This window comes from Phyllopteryx taeniolatus, chromosome 22, assembly GCF_024500385.1.
Source record: "Phyllopteryx taeniolatus isolate TA_2022b chromosome 22, UOR_Ptae_1.2, whole genome shotgun sequence".
Classification (NCBI taxonomy): Eukaryota; Metazoa; Chordata; class Actinopteri; order Syngnathiformes; family Syngnathidae; genus Phyllopteryx; species Phyllopteryx taeniolatus.
This window is the reverse complement of record NC_084523.1, coordinates 1143492-1168326: the sequence shown is the minus strand read 5'-3', so window position 1 is coordinate 1168326 and position 24835 is coordinate 1143492. Positions and strand designations below refer to the sequence as shown.

General features: G+C 41.3%; 2 protein-coding genes and 1 long non-coding RNA gene across 11 annotated transcripts in view; 2 read left to right on the top strand and 1 right to left on the bottom strand.

Moving 5' to 3' along the window:
* nrcama (neuronal cell adhesion molecule a) overlaps positions 1–10315 on the top strand; it is a 31778-nt gene extending 21463 nt beyond the window's left edge. For 4 of the 9 annotated variants that reach the window (XM_061761404.1, XM_061761407.1, XM_061761405.1 and 1 more), the window contains 13 exons: positions 18–215; positions 287–357; positions 795–1020; positions 1104–1219; positions 2144–2357; positions 2437–2559; positions 2646–2822; positions 3348–3416; positions 4239–4361; positions 4455–4610; positions 4890–5021; positions 5259–5337; positions 6635–10315. In XM_061761404.1, coding sequence (XP_061617388.1) covers positions 18–215; positions 287–357; positions 795–1020; positions 1104–1219; positions 2144–2357; positions 2437–2559; positions 2646–2822; positions 3348–3416; positions 4239–4361; positions 4455–4610; positions 4890–5021; positions 5259–5337; positions 6635–6869 — 1919 coding nt within the window. In that variant the 3' untranslated portion in view covers positions 6870–10315. The remainder of the gene's footprint in view (positions 1–17; positions 216–286; positions 358–794; positions 1021–1103; positions 1220–2143; positions 2358–2436; positions 2560–2645; positions 2823–3347; positions 3417–4238; positions 4362–4454; positions 4611–4889; positions 5022–5258; positions 5338–6634) is intronic. The other 5 variants (XM_061761412.1, XM_061761413.1, XM_061761411.1 and 2 more) reach the window with 2 other exon arrangements.
* LOC133471664 (uncharacterized) lies at positions 36–24170 on the bottom strand. The gene is made up of 4 exons (XR_009786296.1): positions 24111–24170; positions 21585–21804; positions 2221–2296; positions 36–446 (listed from the first exon to the last, which is right to left on the bottom strand). It is a non-coding gene; the product is annotated as an uncharacterized LOC133471664 (long non-coding RNA).
* Positions 11203–24835, top strand: cntn1b (contactin 1b). Its single transcript, XM_061761414.1, has 24 exons — positions 11203–11357; positions 12415–12476; positions 13324–13359; positions 13447–13573; positions 13666–13847; positions 13919–14014; positions 14082–14294; positions 15635–15734; positions 15986–16170; positions 16240–16364; positions 16713–16830; positions 16901–17051; positions 17128–17255; positions 18778–18950; positions 19313–19436; positions 19510–19677; positions 20026–20175; positions 20505–20575; positions 20769–21021; positions 21152–21273; positions 21340–21529; positions 21668–21789; positions 22571–22727; positions 22798–24835. The coding sequence occupies exons 2-24, from the start codon at positions 12422–12424 to the stop codon at positions 22872–22874; spliced, it is 3123 nt and encodes a 1040-aa protein (XP_061617398.1). The 5' UTR covers positions 11203–11357; positions 12415–12421; the 3' UTR covers positions 22875–24835.

Below are 24835 nucleotides of genomic sequence, written 5' to 3'. Positions count from 1 at the left end.
TCATTTTCTTTCTCAAGAGTTTTTGATCCAGTACGAGGATTTGCTGCACGAGCCCGGCATCTGGGTCAACATGACAGAGGTTGCCGGTACGAGGACCACGGCGCAACTGGACCTCTCGCCGTATGTCTACTACTCCTTCCGGGTTCTGGCAAAGAATCAGGTGGGCTACAGCCAACCCAGCCAGCCGTCGCGCCAGTACAGAACCAACCCAGCAGGTAGGTATCTAACACAAATTTAATATTTAAAAGTAGCCTATTAAAGGAGTCTGCTTTCTTTGGCATTCCAGCCCCTGATGAGAATCCTTCAGATGTTCATGGAGAAGGAACAGAACCTGGTAACCTGGTCATCTCCTGGAAAGTAAGCGAGGGGCTAAGGGATTGGGTTTTCCGGTGATAGTAGGGTAGATGAAGTAGCCATGAGGTTTTGGGGCGGTCTCCACCGTTATGCTTTAAGAAAAAAAAAAATGGTGACATCTAGTGGCAATGTAAAGTCAAGGCAGGCCTGAAGCACCTCCTTATGTCAGTGTTACTTGAGCTCTATTGAGCCAAGGAACAAACTATATTTCACATGAGGAAAATCTCATGGCACACCACCAAACTATATTATATACTGAAATAATAATGATCCCGTCTCAATTTACTCACAAATATACTCGCTACGTACCTTCTGCCATCTAGTAGGGCATTCAGTTGTTCTGCCTGTCACTATATGTAGCTGCAATGGATCGATGACCAAAAATATATTATTTTTTGTAAATAAATAATCATTTTCAGAGCAACAAAATGTCTGATTAGTCGCTCACAGGATTCCAGTCGAATGGGCCCGGTTTGGAGTACAAGGTGCTGTGGAGACAGAGTGATGTGGATCAAGATTGGTCCTCCAAGACGGTGGCCAACTCTTCACATTTTGTCGTGTCCGGAGTTCCCGTCTACGTCCCCTACGAGATTAAAGTTCAGGCTTTGAACGACTATGGCAACGGGCCGGAGGCCGAAGTCGTCGTCGGTTACTCCGGGGAAGACAGTGAGTGACCTTTTTTGGTTCAAATTTCTCACAGAATAGACTAAATGTTGGCTAACCGGTTCACTTTTTTGGCTGCACTTCAGTGCCTTTGTCCGCCGCTGATGGCGTCCTGGTCATGGTTCACAACAGCACCGTGGCACAAGTGCACTGGGAGCCGGTGTCTTCTCACTCAGTCCGTGGGAAACTAAAGGGCTACAAGGTATGCTTCGGACCTTGCCAGGAACAAACAAAATGCGAGGCCTTGAGCGGAGGAAGGCTGTGTACGCGTGCGATCACGCCGTAAAGCGTGAGATGTGGAGGATCATTCAGCATTAACTGTCACACTCAACCCTGACACTTGAGGGTGAAATGTTTTTCTCTAACAGCATACAGCAACAAGCTTATTCAATGATGAGTTGCCTGTAGACGCAAACGTCAGGGGCAGGTTAACAAAGCACGGAGAGACAAAGTATACTGAGATGAAATATGGTATTTAAATACAGTGGAACCCCCGCGTACTTGTGGTTTGGCACACGCGGATTCATTTACAGTATTCGCAGATTTTATTTCATTTTTTTTCCAATGAAAACAAAATTTAATAAATAATTATCCCAATTCTTTCCCTCTTTTCCCCGCCCTTTTTCTTTGTTTTTGTCTTTTTTGGGGGTGAACCAACCCCCAAAATACTTATTGGCGAATTATCCTCGCCTAGTCAAGCATTTTGAGGGTTTAAAAAAAAAAAATTCCTGGTGGTTTTCTGAACGTTCTCTTCATGTAACCCCAAAATAACCTCTAAGGCCCCTTTGATGGGTGGCTGAATGTTACATTCAAGTACCTCCCAACCTTTATGGTTCCCAGAATTGCATACTCAATTACTGTAAACCCCAAATAATCTTGAAAAAACTTTAATCGTAACCCCAAAATACAGTTAAAGGATTCTTTATTATCCTTAGAATGTTGTATTTGAGTAACCCCAAAATAACTTTCTATTAACCTTTAATGGTTCCTAGGATGTTATACTTAAGTACATTAACCTCAAAAGAACCTCAAAGAAGCATTTAATGGTACACTAAATGTTGCACTCAAGTAACTGAGTCCTGAGAATGTTATACCTGAATAGCCTCAAAATAACACTTTCACACAGGTATACTACCGGCGCGAACGAGGCTTGCATGAGACCGAGGAGGAAGTGGATCAAGAGGCACAACACCAAGTTCTGACCTTCAGTGGGAACCAGACCGAGGGACGTCTGCCGGGCCTCCAGCCGTACAGCCTCTACATCATCTTCATCAGGGTCCTGAATAGCAAAGGAGAAGGTCCTCAGAGTCAGGAGAAGCAATTTGAGACACCTGAGGGAGGTACGTGCACAATATTTTGCCTTTTTCTTTAAAAACGGATTTAGCTTTAAGGTAAGCAAAGTGTCTTGTTCGGATTTAGTTCCAGGACCACCTTCTTTTCTAAACGTCGTGAATCCCAGTTTGGACTCTCTTACTCTGGAATGGGGCCCACCGGTGAACAAAAACGGACGCCTTACTGGATACACGCTTAAATACCAGCCAGGTACGGGCAGCCACGTCACGTCTGTGGGGGGGGGGGGGGGGGGGGAGGGAACATGCCTGTTCTTTACTTTCTCACGTCTTTCTCAGTCAGTAATACCACCGAAGTGGGGCCGGTCAAGGTCATGGATTTTCTGGTCAACGAGACCACCGTGACGCTGGACAATTTGAACTCCAGCGTGCTCTACAAGTTCTACCTGAGCGCAAAGACCATCAAAGGCGCTGGCGCCAACGTCACCAAAGAGGCCTCCGCCGTCATGGGAACAAGTGCGTGAGCTCAGACATTAGCTTCACAATTACAGGGAATTATATGAGCCTAATTACGGAATCCAAGTCAAGCGTGAGGTCCTGCCACACTCAAGCTCCATTGTCGCCACTATCTTTTTAATTTACCAACCTCTTGCCCAAAGTCACTTGCAATTGGCTCCAGCTCATCTACGACCCTGATAAGGATACGCGGTACAGAAAATGGATTCATTCGATAAACAATTTTAAATATTTTACAGTCACATTTAAAAAAAAAAAAAAAAAAAAAAAAGTTTTTTTTTTTTTTACCACATCGACAAATAACTTGGCCCATCTGTTTGTTTTATAAAATCAAATGTGGCCCTTGAGTGCAAAAGTTTGCACACCCCTCCTTTGAAGTGACGGATCTATAATAATAATGTGATCAAATCGCATGCTGTGTACACTTTTCGTACGGCTGCGACCGAGTGTTTGAGTGCTCTTGAACCTCAGCATGTCGCCGCTCACTTTCTTTGTGTTGTCTCACTGTTTTCCGTGTTCTTTCAGGCCCCACAGAGCCCCCTCCTCACCCAACCTCCCCCGTCACTCAGTCTGCGCACCCCCCGCTTCACAAGGGTACACAGCATTCCATCTTTAGAATTTAAAGCCACCGACTTTACCCTACACAATCATAAAACTACACGACTCACAAAAAGTTCGGGATATTGGGCATTGGGGTGAAATTTCAGGATGAATCTAAAATGCTCTATAAACTTTACAGGTGAACTTAATTTGACCATCGTTCAATTTTTGAATGCATTTTTGAATGTTGAATATTTCAGTCGTTTTTTTTTGCCCAACTTGCTGTTTTCTAACAAGGAGCTGAACGGCAAAATTCACTAGAGGAGTCTTTTAAAATTTTTATCCCCCCCCCCCCTCCAACATCCTGTTTGAAGAATCACACTGCTGTTGATCAGTTTTTAGGATTTGTTTGGGTTTCATGATGTTAAAAAGTGTGAACAGCATGCTAAAGACGTGTGTTTGAATACCTATTCTAATTGAAAAGTTAAGAGAAGGTTGAATTAAGTTCATGTGTAAACGTAGTGGATTTAGGTTCATCCGGAAATTTCACCGAAAAGCTGACTGTCCCTTAACTTTTGAGACCTGTGGAGTCACCTCCACAACTCGCTGCTCATGCGGTGAGATTTTAGTTTTCCAAAATAATACGGACTAGTCATGAATAAGTCGTGTTATTATGCAAGTGTATATGTAAATGTAGACATTGGCTAATATTAGCTGAATAAATACCAATATGGAGTCACTGTGTTTTTATGTGCGTGAGAAGAGGGGTTTGGAGGTGACTCCACACTGCACGCGTACACTCTTGGAACTTTTTGAGAGGAGTGTATTATCGCATTTTGGAATAAAAGCATATTTTCCTTCCTGTTGTGTACGTAGCGCCCTCTGTAGGCCCCGTGTTTGGCATCGTGAACACATCAGTGTCGGAGGAATGCGCGCTGATCACTTGGGAATACTTTGGACACCATAAGAATATTTATGTGGAATACATGGTAGAAAACAGTAAGGCTGACTCTTGGTGTTTTGTAATACAATCTTCAAATTGAGTTCGGGAAGTAAACGTCTCTCCTCTCCACCCACAACTGTCGATTTCAGGTAAAGAGGACTGGAAAAAGGAGTCGGTAAACGGCTCTCACTCGCATATTTTAAAAGGGTTAAAGCCAGGGACGTCCTATAGGGTGCGTGTGGTAGCTCGAGACCCGGCCGGGCCGACGCTCCACACCACAAGTGAAGAGGTGGTTACAGTGCCAGGTGAGGCGGCATGCCTCAGCGTAGTTCTTTTTCTCTCATTAGTCCCATTCATCATTTCAGAATGTAGGTTCTGACTTGTGTACCCGCATGTTAAGTTGCAGTAAAAAGAATCTCGAAAGGTTTCATTTTGCTGTTCTTGCTCCCTTTTATTTCCCTTATTTCTGTTCATCATTGCGTAGTAACCCATTTTATAGCCACGTCAATATCTAGCGGTACTTCCAATATCGGCTTGTATTCCACACTCTTTTTCCAACGGGCTCAATCTTTGTGCGTTTGTAGCCGTGCCCAGTCGGCACGTGGACATCGCCACCCAAGGCTGGTTCATTGGGCTGATGTGCGCCATCGCTCTGCTTATCCTGGTGCTCCTCATCGTCTGCTTCATCAAGAGGAACAAGGGTGGGAAATATCCAGGTACTCGCGTGCACGTAATTTTTTTTTTGTATTTTACCAATATTACCAGAGCCCGAAGGTGTTCGCTAAACACGTCTCCAATGCTAAAATACAGGAAATAGATCTCCCAAGCAATCCTTACAAAAATGGGCTTTTTGATTGTTTTTTTTTTTTTTTTAAGGTAGCGCACAAAATGGCCAAGACAGCCTCTTAAAACGAGAACCCTATTGATTTGAATCATCTGTGTGTAATCCATAGTGAAAGAGAAAGAAGAAGCACACCAAGACCCAGAGATCCAACCCATGAAGGAGGACGATGGCACATTTGGAGAATACAGGTGAGAGGGATACACGACTTTCATTTTTGTCTTTTTTCTTTTCTTTCCCATTGGTACTTTCTCACCTAATGTGGTTATTTGTACATAGAAGATTCTGTGAAGCTGCAGAGACACTCTCATCACGGGACTCCTATGCCAAACACAACAGAGGCAAGACCAAATCGAAACAAACCCTAACAACCATCTAATGAACAAAAAGCACAGTATTTGTCCACTTTAACACATTTAATGCCATTAACTTTTTTTAGTTTTAGTTGTAGAGAGAAGGCAACATCTATTTTATTAGTTATCGTTAGTTGTCTTTCCTGGCTGTTTCTTATCCTCGCACTAAAACAAAAGATTAGACTACATTTACAAAACATCACTTTGAGGAAATGGAAAAAAAAGATGACTCTCCTCGCACAGTTCTCCAAAGAAAAGAAGCGGGCTTGCTTCAAGTAGCAACGTGACGAGAATTCCCAAAAATGACCGTCTGTCAACATGCCAAATCTGGTTGGAATGCACTGCAGTATAACGTACCAAGAATTTAGAAAATTGGAGGATGGGTTCCGGAGAAAATATAGAAAATCTGGTCAAAAAACACCTTCATTATTTCCTGAATCCCAACATATCTCCTTGATCGTTTTTTTTGTTCCACCTGCTACTGGCACAGACAGGTACTGCGACGTTTTCAAATGGAGTCACTTGGCGTAAAAACTCAATTTAAATAGCACAAATGGAACATTGTTTGTAAGATTAGCAGTGTGGGCAAAAGAATAGGTTGTGTACTTTAGTAGTAGCGAGCACATTTTTTGTGGGATTACTTATACATATTTTAAAGCTGTCAGAACCTCCGCAGACACTTATTAATCTTCCCCACATTCCTATTAACTTCTACCATACTCTTTCTAGACTCACACACATTTTAAACTCTTAAACATACAGTAATACACAGTAGTGCTGTACACTATTTATACTTTATTCGTTAAAACACGTGGGTTTTAATGACGTTTTCTTTTGTTTGATTTACAGTTTAAACGTTTTGTTTATTTTACCGCAAAAATATGCCCGATGGTGAACAATCTGCAATAGGTGAGCTGCGATATAGTGAGAGAAGACTGTATATTAAAGCACCAAAATATATAACCATACCATGTAATTTTGTCTAACGGAAGTCGGCTAGTTGAATGCTAACATATAATGTGAAATGCCATAGATGGGCTAAAGGAAATTAGCATTGATGCAATGGCACCTATAAACCTTCAGACAACGGCTACTTTCACAATGACATCTCATTCCAACTGTTGTTTATTAACAGTGACACCGAGGACCACAAGCCGCTGAAGGGCAGCCGGACGCCGTCCAACGGCACGGTGCGGCGTGACGAGAGCGACGACAGCCTGGTGGACTACGGAGAGGGCGGCGACGGCCAGTTCAACGAGGACGGCTCCTTCATCGGCCAGTACAGCGGCAAGAAGGAGAAGGACACGCACGAGGGCAACGAGAGCTCAGAGGCCCCGTCGCCCGTCAACGCCATGAACTCCTTTGTCTGAACTCCTGTCGTCCGTGGACACCTTAACTTTGACCGCAGTGGTTAATCACCGTGGCAACCTGTCACCGAGGATGCCCCATCATCTCCTTCCACCCCGACACTGTCGCACCTCCTGAGCAAACTCGGCAACGACGGACACCACCGCGGAGAAGGTGTCGAAGGAACGACTCTTTAGAGAAGCAATATAGAAAGGAATGTATCAGGAGCTTTAGCCGTATGTGTGTGTGCGGCTGTGTGTGTGCGCCGTTTGATATCCTTTGCTACCATTTCTAGACAAACACATACGCGGGAGATCGTGCGTTGAACCACACATTAACTGCATGGAGTCAGTCGTGATGCTGTTTTTGTTGTCACGGAAAGGTACGGAGTTTTTATTGTATTCGGCCATCCCAAAGTGGTATTATATGGCGTATGATAGAATTATATACAGTATATTTGGAGGGACGAAAAGCTTCAGAAACGGGAGGAAACTCATCACACTGCAAAAAACTCAAAATCTCACCAAGATTATTTCTTTTGTTTCTAGTCAAAAATAATCTGATTACAGTAATCCCTCCAGTGGCAACACCTTTTCAACTTTTAAACATACATTCATGCAGTAATGTAAACTTTTTTTTTTTTTCCAAATAAGTGTCATGAATTTTAATTATTTTTTGGTTTTTTTGTTTTAGGCTACAAAGTGTACACTGCATACACTCAAAATCCAGCCATATGGGAAATTATGCGCAGTATGAATATAAAAAAAAAACAAAAACAAAAAAAAAACTTGCAATGCACTGAATCGGCCGTAAATGAACTGCGATGTAGCGAGGGAACGTACGCCTAAAATAAGACATAACATAAAAATTAGCTTGTTTCAAGCTAATTTTGATTTATTTCAAGTTAAAGTGGACTAAATTTAATTTCCTCCCACCCCCACCCCCTTCTTCCACTGGAATTTTTGTTTTGTTTTTACTAATTTCAAGTAAAAATGATCTTGAAACAAGTAAAAAAAAATGTCATAAAACAAGTTACTTTTTTATGTGATGTTTTATTTTAGGTTGTAATCAGATTAAATTTGACTAGAAATAAAACATTCTTGGAACGATTGAGTCTTTGCAGTGCGGCCACAGCATTATGCACAATATAATGACGTTATATGTAACGTTTTTGACAAATTGGATCTCATTAGTTTCATGTTTCCAGACCTTTACTGATCCAAGGCACTTCTTTTAGATTAGAAAAATCTCACAGCACACCACCAACTAAAAATGTCACAAAAAAGTATTTACTGTACAGCTATAGTCAAGTCCCTGTGAAGTGAAAATACATCTTGTCTTGTAAACATTGGTAAAATACAAAAAACACACCGCAAAGAAGAATGTTGTTAACAACCTTGCCAAATATAAATAATCTGCAAGTATATAAAATGAGCCTTCAAAATGGTGGAAAATCTACTTTGTCTAGCATTTTTGCTTTGAGCAGAGAAAACATTCTTAAAAAGCCTCCGGTGGCTAGAAAATGTATCCTAGCGGGTCGTTGCGGGGCTTTTCCATGCCGTGACAATGAGGCGCTCGCTCTAAAGTCGCCAAACCAGCTTAAAGCCCCCATTCTCACGCTGGCTGTCATGTCGGACTTTTCGTTTTTCCCCCCTTTGCGCTTCCGCCTTCTCTCCATGACATGCATGCACTCACGGCCGACAACGAGGCGCTCTAAAATGACCACACCGGCACGAAGACCTAATCCACATGCAGACTTTAAAAAAAAACTCACCCCTCCTTGCTAATCCGCCCTCCTCTGCATGACGTGCGCACACTCATGGCCCACAACGAGGCACTCATAAGTGGCCACGGCAGCATATTATCTGTATGGAAGATGCATTTTTTTTTCGATGTAGGCATAGCTAACTAGCTAACCGCACCTCGCAATTGCGCCAGATAATCGCTGATGTGAACGAATGCAGTCATCTTGAGTGCATCACGTGATGGCATTTTAGCCAAGCCCAAAAATGAAAACATCAGTTTTACTCTATCTCCATAATTCAGGAATACATTCTTCTCAGTCTATCTTCAAACATGTATGATATATTTTGAAGCAAATCACTGAATTCACTTTACAGGGTCTACTATCTCAACGCAGTTATACTCGCAGGAAGCTATGACTTCTTTTTTTATGAATGACGTGGATACACAGGTTAATTGTACCATTTAATTGTTCTGCCTGTCACCGTGCGCCAATCGCATAAATAGATGAACAAAGATACTTATTTCTAGTAAATAAATGGGTCATTGTCATGTAATATGATCAATAACGTTAAATATGTTAAATATATAATTTATAAATGTCTCCTATGCTGAAACAGCCACACTTAAAGTCCTATTGTTTAAGTTATTGATGATTTTAAATTTTAAGCATTCGTAGTAAAGGCAATTCTTATTGGCAGAGCAAATGTTGATGGCCGACTGAAATACACTTCTTTTTATAACGGTAAAGACATGAACAGCTTCATTTAAAAAAAAAAAATTGTATTTTTTTCTTTTAGAGACAATTAATGACACTGATGGATAACATCTGCCAGTAAATTCAAATACTCAAGTCAATAAAATTTATTTTCAAAATGAAATTCAGTGGGCCATGTCTTTTCCGTTATTAATCAAATTATATGAAAATGACCCGCCACAAAGAATTGTTGTTGTTTTTTTTTTTGTCCACAGGTGAAATTGGGTACTGTGCTATGGCAACCATTACATTAGATTGTGCAGCTGTACCTAATGTTATGTGTGGTGATGTACATTTATTGATCACTTTAAAATATACAATATATATACATGTGGAATGTTAATTTCAAGGTCAAAGCTTTTTTTTTTCCTCGTATTAGCACTTATAACCAGAGGGTCAAATGTTCCTGATGATGCCGAATGTGGGAAAGAAAAGTAGTTGTTAACAGCTGACCCTGGTACATTTATGGTTAAAAAAAAAACGTGGTACTGTTTACAAACAAATGTGGGTGCATGAGTGCCATTGTGTGTCCGTGTGCGTGCACATGCATGTGTTAAACATGCGTTGCGCTTTTTCCCCTTCCAGGACTGTCGTCTGCTCGTCCCGCGAGTCTCAAACACAGAATGTTGTTGTTGTTTTTTTTTTCTGCTTCTCTGCTGTGTCGTTTATCATAACTTGCATCAAGTTTTCTCGGTCCGCGTCAGCTTCCAAGTGTTTTTATTTTGTAAATAACCGGTTTGACCTGAGTGTTGACAAACAACAACCCAGCTGCATTGTGGGTAGTGTGACACGGGACTATTTATAGTTTTTATTTGCTGTGAATTTGTATTTTTCTTAAGGTGAACTCACAAGCTCTAAATGAGATTATTTTGCTTGCGGCCGAACTCTGGTGGCACCTGTCTTCTTCATGCACCTTTTGTGTTGTTGTTGTTGTTATTTTTTTTAATATATTAAATGCACACACATTCACAGGATGCATCATTTAAAACTATGTGGACAAAATAGGCCCAACTGGAAGCTGCCCAGTTTCACTGATATGATGACAATAATATAGGCGATTCCTGTTCGTGTGGAAACTAATATACATGACAAGCATGAGAGAGAAGGCTGTTCAAGGGTTTACTCTTCGATAAAAACATGACAACAAATATTATGTATTTGTTGTATATTTTTAAGTGAAGTTAAAACCGGGAAAAAAAAAGTAATAAATGTTGGCTTCAAGATTTCAAATTGGCACCAATTGTTTCCTCAACCTGGAACTCAGCCACTTCATTAGGTACAACTGGAGATTTACTATTCATTTTATGTTTATTTTTGTGGTTGACATTTTCTGGGAGGTGTTTGTAATATACAACCGAAATATTAGAAACAGCTCTGTATGTGAGTTTTAATACTGCTCTTGTATTAAATATATTATATTGGGTACACACCGGCTGAGATATGCCGCATGATTCCAACCGTCTTACACACACACGGTTCACTTATTGTGGATTCAGTGCATTGCAGATATTGTTTTCATATTCATATCGCACGCCATATCGTAAAATATTGGTAAAATAAACATGTCCTCATCCAAAAAAAATACGTGGGCCGCTACTTCACAGATTCCTCCCATTGCGGGAGTGGTCCAGAACATATTCCCCAGCGAGAATTTCCGTGTAAATCTGCAAAATGACAGAAATCCAATACAAGAGCTGTATCAAAAAGTCTGCCTTTTGAAATATAATGCTCTTTTTGTAGTGTCTGGCCACGTGTCTCTACAACATAATTTCATTTCATCCTAATAAGAAATTAGATTTCCCTCCTAGTCCTGATTCAGATCGGTTTGTCTCCATCCCTGCTCTCTGATTGGCCGGCTGTGGTCACGTGTCACCCTTGCCCTCTCCTCCAATAAGAAAAGTTGCCTTTGCTCTGCACGCTGCGGGTTTGTGTTGCGGGGGCGATCCTGTTCGCGTCCAGGTCCAAAGCAGCACTTATATTTCATAATCATCGCTTCAAAAAAAAAAAAAAGGTAAGACGAATATTTTCATGTGAGTTTGTGGGTGATTGTGTTGCGTTTTGATTGGCGAGGACAGTGTTGAAGTGGAGCTGCTGGTGGCACCGGATAACCACTGCAATGCAGAGCAGCCGGTGTAACTCAGTCGTCATTGGGGTGTGCACTTTCTTTTGCTCCTTTTTTTAAAATTTATTTTATGTGGGTGGGTTGGGGGGGGGACTATTTTTAGGGAGTGAGACTGCGACAAAATGTCACTGTGGAGGTTTTTTTTTTTTTGTTTTTTTAATGGTGGTGCATTTGTTTGTATTTTGCAGTTAAAAGATAATAGTTATGATAGCATTGCTTTTGTGGTACCAATTTTTAAAAAAATAACATGAAAGTGAATGCACAAAAGGGATGACTCGTCCTATATAGGTCCTGTGTAGGTCAGAGCCTTGTTTGGATCTCCTCATCATCGAGGCTGGAAGACACTAAGGGCTTTTTTTTTTTTTTTTTTTTTTTTTTTTTTTTTTTTTTTTGTCCTAATACAACAGGCGGTGACCTAAATTTGTTGTGGTCGGTCCTAAAGAGGATGTGACAGGATTACATCGTGATGATTAGAGCAGATTGCTGTGACTATATCATCTACAAATACTGTCATCTGTGCACAAAACAAGAAGACAGCATCGCCTCTCGGTTTGAGTACAGATGTGCACCGCTGCAAAATTGCGTTTTAGCCACTAAAAGAAAGACATTTGGGTATGCCTGCATACAGCAAGATGGGCGGTGAAGTTTTTGTTGAGTCATCAGCAGTGAGCTGCACTCACTGCATGCTGATAGCTAGTAGCATCCATATAGTACAATGGCATCACGTGGTAATAGTATGATAACAGTGTGTCAAGATAAATATCCTTAAAATTGTTTCAAAACATGCTGTGGCGTAGTCAGTTTGTTGCCCAAATACAACCCACTGGACACTTTATTAGGTACACCTAAATTGTGAACTGGAATTTAGCTGACTTTAATCTATTATCTAATATCACACTGCTGCCGATTTATTAATATAAAAGCATCTTTCTTTTGTTTGTATCAGAATTGTGATGCTTTCCGCTGCTTTGTTGCTACTGGCCCTCCTCTCCTCGGCCCCCGTCACAGGTAAATATATTTTTTTATATATGGGTCATTTTCAGATAATTTGAGCAATAACAGTCAGGACACGTTCACTTATTTAGCATTTTTTTTCCCATGCTAAATAAATGGTTTTATAGGGGGGAAATGTCCCCCATGGTAAAACAGCCTATTTTCAAAAACTTATTGATTTTTCTGGCATTCATGTTTAAGGCAATCCTTACTGACAGAGCAAATGGAGGTGGCCCACTGAAATAAATTTCTTTTTATAACGCTTAAAGACAAACACGGCATCATAAAAATTGGGTCACATGCACAATTTACGTGTTGCCTCTCAAACTCTGCGGGTACAAGTGCCTAAATGATCCTAATGCCTCGTTAAAACGCACGACGCCCTCGCCTTTTATACAAGCATAACGATAACGACACGCAATAGTTCCGATACGTTCACAAATCTCATACGCATCTTATAAATAACACATTTCAGTTGGCTCTTTTGCAATTGTGTGACTTGTTTTAGTTTTCATGGAAAAGGCATATTAAACAATAGGAGGAAAATCCTCGTGTGTATATCAAGACTGTAAGTAGCGTCTTCAGAAAACATGTTGCCAATCACGAAACTTCATTTCTAACAGTAAAGACATATTGGCATGAAAACGTTGAAAAATATACTACCATTTGAATGATAACAACTGCCAATAATTCAAATACTATCAGCAAAATTAATTGATTTTCAAAAGGAAATTCAGTGGGCGATGTCTTTATTGTTATGGATCAAATTATATGAAAATGGCCCACATATCTTTTTAAAAATAAAAGGATGTCATAATTTTCATAATTTATTCATCTGTAACACAGTGTTTCTTCTTCCCAGTGGCCATCTTATTTGGGGAGCCCAGGATATTTGGAGGTGAGTTTTTTTTCCCTCTCTCCTTAATTTGTTCTCATCTTCATGTCTGTATTGTTGTCATGTTTGTTGTTATTATGTAATATTTAGAGGAAGCTACTGGCTACGGGCCCATTTTTGAGGAGGAGCCGGTGGATGTGGTCTACACCGAGGACTCCCCCGATGGAAGGATCTCCATGAACTGCAGGGCACGGGCCAACCCGCCAGCCTCATACAGGTAGTCCAACTGTATCTGTGCTTTATGAAGTGGTGCTTTGATGCAAAGTACATCCAAGACTCTTCAGACCTAATGTAGTGTCCCCCTGCTAGATGGCGCCGTGACAACTGGGAGATCAAGCTGATGGAGCAGCCGGATGAACACTACAGCCTAGTGGGGGGCAACCTGGTCATCAACAACCCGAGGCAGAAGAAGCACGCCGGCACGTACATTTGCGTGGCTCGGAACATCTACGGCACTGTCATCAGCAAGGAGGCCCGTGTCAAGTTTGGATGTGAGAACATACAAACTCAAAGATAGAAGATTTTCACATGGTTAAATGAGTGGGCGTTTTCTGTGTTAAAGTTCTGGAGGACTTTCCTCAAGAAGAGCGAGATCCCGTCACTGTGAAAGAAGGCCAGGGGGCAGTTCTGCTGTGTGCCCCTCCCAAAGCGTGGCCAGGTGTGTATCTCATTGCATCATGACACCACTAGTACCAAAACTGCTCAAACCTGTCTTCTTCCTTCAGAGGAGGTGTCTTACCGCTGGATCTTCAACGAGTTCCCTGTGTTCCTCAACATGGACCGCCGCCGCTTTGTCTCGCAGAGGACCGGCAACCTTTACATCTCCAAGGTGGAGGCTCAGGACGCCGGGAACTACTCGTGCTTCGTCTCAAGCCCCGTCCTGGGGAAGAGCGTCTTCTCTAAGTTTATTCCCCTTATCCCCTTACCGCCAGAAGACGGTGAGTCAATGTAGTCGTTTTACTGGGTTTCCCAACCTTTATTGAGCCAAGGCAAATCTTTTACATTACAAAAATCTCGCCCACCACACAAGACTCATTCTCTGAGCTGACAACATCAAACAATTCTCTTAAAGAAAGCCACGAATGGGGACTATCCTTCTTGTCTGAATCTGTTCCCATCATGGTTAATGCTCCCTGGTTAACATTATTCCATGCCACTGATGTCCCTAATTTTTTCCACCCTAAAAGACCCCAAGATCACAAATCAATTCTCTCTATTTACTTAATTACTTCTCTATTTACTTAATTCTCTCTATTTACTTACTCTTTTTTTTTTTAATATATTTTGTCGTCATCAGCGGAAGTTGAAAAAAGTAACAAGCCTATTTTCACAAGAGTTGAAAGTATAGATATATGATGTCTGTCAAATAAACAAATAAATTATGTAGAACAAATACTGTTCTCAGTTAAAGTGCATATACCTGAAAACCCCATTTAAGTACTGGAACAAAGTATTTTGCACAAAACGTATACTGTAGAGCTACACTGAAATAATAATGATCTCAATTTACTCACCATGGTATTAACTCAGTGTGAAACAGTCACAAACAATAGACCAATCTCTCTGTAACCTCAGTCCTAAAAAAAACTCGAGAAACATTTCAACTCAGAATGAAAACATTTCATTGATCACTAGCAAATAATAAATGAAAGCCAATACAGTTTTAGAAACAATAGTACCACCTCAATGGCACCTATTGAAGCAATTGAAGAAATCACTAATGCACTAGATCGGAAAAAGCAAGCTATCGGTATATTTATTGATCTTAAAAAAGCAATTGACACAATAAATCATCCAATCCTCCTCCATAAAATGGATCAACACGGAATTCGGCGGGTAGCAGGAGACTGGTTAAGGAGTTACCTAACATGAATGGTGCAGAATATAAAAATGGGGAAGCATACTGTACATCAGAAAAACTTGGCATTGCTTCTGGTGTCCCCCATGGGTCTGTGCTGGGGCTACAACTATTCAATGTGAATATTTAATGTGTCTCAATCACTAAAACTGATATTCTTTAAAGAAGACAAACATTTTATTCTAGTGAAAATTATAGCAAGCTGGTAAATAAACAAGAAACTAAATAAAATAAAACAATGGGTTACGTACATACCTTTTTAAACCAAAATAAAATTAAAGCAATGTTGTGCGGCATTTCAAAAAGTAGCTCAGAACTGTCAATAATTATTGATGGCATCCAAATTGAAATTTGGACTTGTCAAAAGTCATGGGCAAATCTTTAAAAATTCCCTTTAAAAAACTTGGTTTTGTGCTTCAGGTGAAGAGAGAAAATACCCAGCAGACATCAGCGTGAAGTTCCCAGACACGACAGCACTGCTGGCCTCCAACATCACACTGGAATGCTTTGCTCTGGGGAAGTACGTTTGATTGGTACTAAGGCTGTTGTCCACCATTTCACACTCATTATGCTTCTCTGACCTTAAGGCTTTTCGAACTATGAGTCTTTTTCCCCAATAAAAAGATCAAATTCAAGACCATGGACAGAAAATCAGTGAGGTGTCAATGATCCCATGGCATTGCCTCGAAGCATCCAATCCAATTGCTCTATTGTCATCCCCCTATTTTCATCATTTCCAAGCTTTTGCAAACAAAATGTTTTGCTCCACAGTCCCATCCCTCACATTGTGTGGCGGAAAGTGGACGCCACCGACCTGCCTGCAAACCACGAGATCAGCGAATCGGGCGCGGTGCTGCACCTCTACAACGTCCAGTATGAAGACGTGGGGGGTTACGAGTGCGAGGCCATCAACACCAAAGGGAAGGACTGGCACAAGGCCTGGCTCTACGTGGAGTGTGAGCGTCCATCGCTCGTAACTGCAATGCCGCAGAATGTGTTGAACTGAATCCCATTATCCTGTCCAGCTGCTCCGGAGTGGGCCGAGACTATCAACAACACCCAAATGGACATTGGCTCGGAGCACACCATGCGCTGTGTTGCATCAGGGAAGCCTTTCCCGTTCATCCGCTGGTACAAAGATGGCTACATGGTGAGCGTCCAACTAGGCTACGTTCAGAATCACTCATCCACTATATACAGTAGTATAATGTCCTATAAAATGAGTCTGCCATTTTGTAGTGCTGTTTGAATGTGTAGTGAATATAGGTTATCCCCTCAAAGTATCCCACAATGCAATGGGAAACAATGATATTTGTTTCTAAACAATGGGGGGAACATTGCATCACCTATACGTACACAATATAATATAAAAAAGTAACAGTAGTGATTACGGTGTAGGGAATCAATGAATGATTCTGAACAGCCCATTACTTTTTTTTTTTTTTTTTAGTAGTGCATCCATTTTTTTATATTAAATGTATATTTGTTGTTTTCCAAGTCAGGAAAAGGTGAGCTGAAGTTCTCCAGCCTGACCTTTGATGACTCCGGGATGTACCAGTGCATTGCGGAGAACTACTGGGGCATCAAATACGCCAACGCCGAGCTGCGAGTGATCGGTGAGCCCGAACAAAAGCCGATGAGTAGTCTTTCTAATTGACACGGTGACTTTTAAACTTCTTCCTTCAGCCTGCGCCCCAACATTTGAGTTCAACCCCCTGAAGAAACAGCTTCTCGGTGCCCGAGACGGCCGCGTGCTGATCGAGTGTAAACCTCGAGCGGCCCCCAGGCCTCGTTTTACCTGGATCAAGGGCAAAGAGCTGCTGTTCAACAATTCACGGTCAGTGCGATACATCGCAGCTTTTAATACCGCGCTCTTCTCATCTCCACTCACATCGACTGTGTGCTTTTGGCAGCATCTCCATCATGTTTGACGGCACTCTGGAGATCCTCAATGCCACTAAAAACGATGAAGGTTTCTACACATGCTTTGCTGAGAATGACAGAGGGAAAGCCAACAGCTCTGGTTACCTCACCATCACCGGTTAGTGTGCAGTATTATTATTATTATTATTGTTATTACTAGAAATCGATTGATAAAATATATATGTAATAATACTCATCGTTTTTGTAAGTTTTAAATGACATTGTTAACAGCTTGTGTAGGGGTCATTTTCTTATAATTTGATCAATAACGGTAATTACGCTTAAAAAAAATAAAAAATAAAAAAATCAAATTGAGCAATTTTTTTTAATGCCGCCTTGTTTTTATAGGGGTAAATGTCTCCCATGCTGAAACCGCCAAGTTTAAAGTCCTATTTATTTTCAATATTTTCCATTTTCAAAGGCTTATTTTTATTGATGATTTTAAAATGTTAAGCGTTCACAGTAATGGCAATCCTTATTGACAGTGCCCACTGAAATGCACTACTTGTGTAATGGTAAATATAAAAGCACATAACAGTAAAAACATACAAAGCTTCATAAACATTTATTTGTTGCTGTTCAAATTTTGCAGATACAATTGCATAACTGATCTTAACTACTCAAGAAACCCATAACCCATAACACTCTTTATGCCATCGTAATCACGGAAAAGATGTGCAACGCTGTGGACTCTTGCATACTCACGGTTCGGCACCAATGGATTCAACTATCCATCCATCCATTTTCTGAGCCGCTTCTCCTCACTAGGGTCGCGGGCGTGCTGGAGCCTATCCCAGCTGTCATCGGGCAGGAGGCGGGGTACACCCTGAACTGGTTGCCAGCCAATCGCAGGGCACATAGGAACAAACAACCATTCGCACTCACAGTCATGCCTACGGGCAATTTAGAGTCTCCAATTCATGCATGTTTTTGGGATGTGGGAGGAAACCGTAGTACCCGGAGAAAACCCACGCAGGCACGGGGAGAACATGCAAACTCCACACAGGCGGGGCAGGGGATTGAACCCGGGTCCTCAGAACTGTGAGGCTGACGCTCTAACCAGTCGGCTACCGTGCCGCTGGATTCAACTATTCGCGGATTATTTTATTTATTTATTTATTTATTTTTCAATGTGTAATTTTTTTTTCTTATTTATTTATTTAGAATTTTTGGAGGGGAGCCAACCCAGAAAAAGCTTATTGGCAGTTTATCCCTGCCTATTGAAGAATATTTTTGGGTTAAAAAAAAAACAAAACGAAAAAACACTTTTTTTTCGGATGCAATTATAACGGTCGTCGGTTTTGTCTATTCCCTGATCCATTGTAGTCCACTGTAGTTCCATAATGGAAAATACATTTTGGCTTTATAAGTTTGAAAAACATTACTTTTGGACATTTTTTTTCTTTGAAACAATTATTACCGTTTGAATGATGCCACAAATTCAAATACTCATATCAGTAAAATCAGTTGATGTTGATCAAATGATATGAAAATGACTCATATAATCATTATTAGCGTAATCATAATAAAACAAATCCAGATATAAAATATCAACGTTTTAAGTTAATTTTGAGTATTAGTACTTGATTAATATAAAATAATATTGTAACCACAGTATGTATGCGTATTTCTTTGCCCAGAGGCGACCGGCATCACGGTGGCTCCCGAGGACACGGAGGTGAAGGTGGGCGACGAGGTGGTCCTGGCCTGCGCCGCCTCCTATGACCCCATGCTGGATATCACCTTCATCTGGGCCGTCGACTTCCGGGTCATCGACTTTGATGCCGAGTGGCAACACTATGAGCGCATCATGGTAGCATCTTGATACATTTAAGATAATGACCAGAGGGAAAACTTGCGTGTTACTACACAACGGACAATAGAGAGACCGGACAGTTTTACCTCTCCCACTCACTTTAAACACATTTAAACATATTAAAACTCACGTAAACTTATTGAAACACACTGGTCCCGATCGAAATACAACCCATCGAAGTGGCTAGTGGGAGTGGCGCTGTTACCCACCACAGCTGAAATTCACCCGCATTTGGCGGGTTGGCGGGTGTTAATGTCAAGCCCTGCGCAAGTAGTAAAAATCTGCAGGGGTTGAAGAATGAACAGTGATGTAATCGAGGGACCGCTGTATTAATGGCCTTCCTGTGCTTGCTGCCGAAGAGCGAGGAAGGAAGCGGGAACCTGCGGATCAAGAACACGCAGATCTGGCACGAGGGCCGCTACACTTGCACGGCTCAGACCGTGGTGGACAGCGACACGGCGTTCGCGGACCTGAAAGTCGTCGGTGAGTCCACTTTCCTCTTATTCCAAGCAAATAACAGAGGGACAAATCAAATAAATGTATATGTGCTTCCTAGGTGTCCCAGGCCCTCCTGGTGTGATCCGTGTGGAGGACATCGGCGACACGTGGGTGAAGCTGCTGTGGACTAAAGGAGCCGAGCACAACAGCCCCATTCTCTACTACACCATTCAGACCAGGCACTACTGGTCTCTGCACGAGGACGACTGGAGGAACGCCAGCACCTGTGAGTACCATTACCCCCCCAAAAAGTTTGGGATGCTGCATTTGGATTTCACATCAAATTTCAGGATGAACAACAAATAGCACTTTGTGCATCACGATTTCATGCTTCATTGCCCATTGACTTTGTGCTGCTCCTTCTGCTGTGTGCATCTTGGCCACCAGGGGACGCAGTAATAATACATAATACACAAAGAGTACAGTCTCTTCTCAGCTCAGTAAGCTGCAGTAACATTAAACTAATTTAATCATTGAAATGGCCATCATCACAGAGGCAGAAATCTGAACTGCAAAAAAAGAAACTAAAGGGACGCCTCGCTCCACCGGTTGTCTTAACTCGAGTTTCTTTCAGCGCCGACCTTCCTCGACGGCACCGTGGAGTGGGCCAAAGTCACCGACCTGTACCCCTGGATGGAGTATCAGTTCCGGATCATTGCCACCAACGAGTACGGCTCCGGAGAGGCCAGCATTCCCTCGCTCAAGATCAAAACATGGGACGCTCGTAAGTAGACGCGCGCTTGTGTCAAATTCATAGGGAAATGTTGAAAATCAGACATTTTAATTACCTTTATTTAATACTTCTTTTGGGGGGGGGGGGGTTCTCCATGTACTCCAGCGTCATCCCAAATTCCAAAATGATGACTGTTACATTCGTTGAAAACTCTAAATTGTCCATATTGTGTATTAACCAGCATTAGTCTTCTATTAATTTGCTTCTTTGCAGTTTGTGCTCGACATCACATCAAATTTTGTTGGAATTGCTATATCTAGTTGAAAAACAGAAATTTTATTTATACTTAATTTACTTAACATTTTGTTCCTCCCTCCTAGCTCCGGTGGTGTCTCCCACAGATGTGGAAGGCTACGGCGGTCGGAACGGCGAGATAATTATCATGTGGACGGTAAATAAACTCGGTTTATGCAACAGTTAGTATAAATTACTTCATAGAAACCAATCCAGATTGTAGTCTGCTTTTGCCCCCCCCCCCCCCCCCCCCCCCCCGCCCCCCAAAAAAGAAAACCTCTCCCAATGTAGAATATAGCAAAAACTACCAAAATGTTTTATCTATCTCCTAATCTGCCTTCTCCCCACAGCCTGTGCAGCCGTGGTATTTCTACGGCAAGAAGTTCGGGTACATCGTGGCCTTCAAGCCTCACGACGGGTACCAATGGTGGTACGAGACCATCTCCGACCCTGAGACCAGGCGTTACGTTCACAGGGACTCCTTCTTCCTCCCTGGCGACGAAGACTTCCAGGTGCGGGAGTTCCAGGTGAAGATCAAGACGTTCAACGTGAAGGGAGACGGGCCGTACAGCCTCACCAAGGTCATCTACTACCCTCGGGACGGTAAGGATGCTCAAGTGGCTCAAGTCTTTGGTGCTGGCGTTCACTTTTTGAGTCTTGAGCCTTGCTGACTCTGTGAGCCCAGTTTGAGAACCACCGTTTTGGTCTTAATGAGTTTTTCTCTTTTCTCTAGTACCCACAGAGTCTCCAACAGACGTCTACGCTCGGCCGGTTTCGTCCACCGAAGCGCTGGCGTGGTGGCTCCCGGTGGTGGACACAGGAACGGGCCTGCAGCAGTACATTGAGGGCTACCAGGTAAAAGCTCGTGCAAATACCTCGCACAGCAAGTACCGCCGCTTACAGACTCCAATTTCACGTCAGGTTAAATACTGGAGAAAGTACGACGACGCAGAGCAAGGAGCCAATCGCATATTCGTTAACGCTACGGCGAACCATACCAGGCTTGAAAACATGCTGCCTGACTCACATTACCTCATCGAGGTGCGCGCCTTTAACGGAGCGGGCATGGGCCCGCCTGGCGAACACTGCGAGATGTTCACCAAAAGACCACGTAAGACTAGCAACAGCCTAAAAAGAACATTTACCTCTCACGCTCATCAACATACCTCCTTTTTTCGTTTGGTGTGTGCGCCAGCCATCCACACCCACATTTCGGATAAGGTCTTAAATGTAATGTCTTTGTTCACAGCGCCGCCGGAGCCCCCCAGGATGTGGCGCTTCATCTCCTGGACTGGAAAGTGGTTGTACGTGTGGTGGGATCACATCGCGTACGACTGGTTCGGCAACGTGTCCTTCCCGCTCTATTACAAGGTCAGCTCCGTGAACCTAAAAAGTTAGTTTAAAGTTAGTTGAGTTTAAGACAGGGGTCAGGGGCCCGCATTTGATATTTAAAACGGACAGATGGGCCAGATCATTCATAGATGAGATTTATTTAAAAAAAAAAAAAAAAAAAAGTGTTAAAATTTTACACTTAATTTAATGCTACCATTCAAAGGTTTGGCATTAGTTAGGCATGACCTTTAAACAGTATTGTATGTAAAAGTTTATTTTGATGATAAGTCTGGTTTTAATTGTATAATTTTAAAAAGTTACATAAATACATCAATTATTGTACACGTGCCTTTGTATTTTATATTTTACAATAAGATTAATTATTGAAAGAGATACATTTATTAAAAACATTTGAGAATGCACTTTGTATGGAAACAAAGGGAATAATGAAATGCTCTGGAATTCATTGAATTGCTGAAACAGAATGTGAGAGCTGATGATTTTAATAGACAAAGAAATGTTGAAATTATTCTTAATTTTGGGAATTTTACTGTGAAGATTTGGGAATTTTGGGAATGTGGTCATTCCCAAGATGTCCTGTAAAGCTGAACAATTTTGTTTCTTGGTGGGGGGTTGAATTGGTTCATAAATGTAAGAGGATGATGTGAATACTGTATGTAATGTGTTCATTTGGGAATGTTGCTGTGGAAAATGGGGAATAATAATTAAAAAAAAAAAAGTGGACATTTGGGGTATGTGAAATATAGTTTCCATGATGTCCTGAATGAGATGAACATTTAAAATCTTCCCTACTTTTCAGGTCATGTTCCGGAAGACGGGCTACATCTACGGGAAGGTTTACGTCACTGGCTGGCACTTCATGGACTTCCCCATGCCTCAGTTCGGAGACTACGAGCTGATGGTCCGCGGGCGCTACGAGGGAGGCGACGGCCCCGTCAGGACCATTAAACTCCTGGGTAAGACTCCTGTCATGACGACCGGTTTCAATCTGACCCCTTGCTTCACGTTAACTCTGCTTCTCCTCAGGTAAGGCCTCCATGACCGCACCTTCGCTCAGCCTTATTGCCACAGTGTTGCTGGCGCTGTGCATTCTGGGATTGTAGCGTCAAGCCAAGAGATTCCACCTTCCCCTCGCACACTTCATTTCTGTAGTACAAAAGACTATCTGGCTTGCGTCGGCTTCTATGGGCTTTGGGATGCGCAAATATCTCAAAGACTTTGAGTTTACCTGTTTGGAGTCTATGCACAATGAAAAATCACTAGCAATCGTTCTTTATAAGAAGCACTATAACAAGCAATCCGATTGTATGTAAAGAGCTGTGTAGTAGTGCCTGCTAGCTTGTAGATGCGCAAAGGACAATGGGCAACTTATACGATTTATTGTACACGTCTATTATTTATTAAACCACTACTCCACAATATCTGTAATCTTTTTTTTTTTTTCCCTCCAACATTTTTCAAAGCATCTTTTGTGTCTTTGTTTTTAAATTCGTGGGGAAAAAAACATACTTTATCATTGCTTTCAAACATCTCATTTTATTTAAAATTTGATATTTTATTCTTTATTTGGTTTAAAAATAATTACAAAATAGTAGATTTGCTTTTCATTGGCCAATTTTTGCTATTTGTAATATGTGAATATCAATGGGTTTTTTTTCCATTTACAGTTTGTAAATATATCATAATCATGTCATTTAAACAGCTCATAATAGCTACAAAATAATAGGATTAGACCCTATAAAAAAATGCTAATTGAGCCAGAAAAAAACGTATAAACTGACGCGTGGTGTGCAATTTTGAACAACAGATGGCGCCATAATCATGTACAGTACAATACAAGTCAGTTCCAAACTGTAACTGTATTGCAACGTAAAACTCTTAAAATAACAATAATAAAAATGGCTCGCTGCAAACACCGGGCTAGCTTGTTTCACTGCACAAAATTGGCGTGGCATAATTTATTAAATGAAACAAAACAAGTGAAAAATGTCAAATAAAGGGTCAAGTGGTGTAGCCTTAGCAACTCAATAAATGTTAAGTTGAAAAAAATGAACTCATTTACCAATAGTCAGTGTAGCATTTGAATTTATAAACCTGTATGGGATTATGTGTCCGCTTTTTTATGCGTGGTTTCAGAGTAAAGGCTAATTTAAAAGTGAATTAAATCCTTCTGTCGAGCGTAACGCCAATCATTTGTGACTTTTCCAGGATGTTTGTCTTGTCTCTCCACCTCCATGACCTTATTATTATTATTATTATTGTTGTTGTTTTGCTTTTGCCTTTAGCATCTTTTGTTGTGCTTGAATTGAATGAAGGCACGCATGTTAAAGTTGACTTACTTTCTTGCGACGCCATCTTTTGGTTAATGAGCATTAGCCTCCCCCCTGTGCTAATTAGCCTCATGAGTTTCACCAGGCTACTTCTGTCAGCCAATCAGCTTTCAGCGTACTCCACAGCTATCTTTTTAGCCACTTGATTGGCTCTGTAACGCTTGTTTGTGCTTTATTTCAGTTTTGGTTTTTTTCAAATTACCTTTTTGTTTTATTATTTTTTGTTAATAAGTCATGTCGTCATTGGCAGAGCCTATTTGGACATAGAAAGTACAGATGTTTTTTTTTTTAATGTCTGCAGTAAAAGTAAAAAGTCATCAGAAAAACAAATACTCGAGTAAAGTACAAATGCCTGAAAAATCTACTGAGGCGCACGTACCTTGTTACTTGCCACCACTGGTGTTTCCCAATCATGTCTAAATTGTTAGGTATTTCCTTAAAACATAAAATATAAATAAAATAATATAATATATATATATCCATGCTCGATGTCTTTAATCACATTTATTAATCACATTGTGCCATGTAAATTCCAGTGAAATCGTGGGAACCATTGTATTAACACAAGGAACTTAATATATATCACATTACATTAGTTATTTACTCACTATTTATTCAACTGAAATGTTTTTTTTGTTGTTGTTTTTTTAAATCCTTGCTGAATTTATTTTGTGTGGTAAATGTGAGTTAAATCTTTGCACAACATTCTGTATAAATGCTTGTGGAAATTGTGA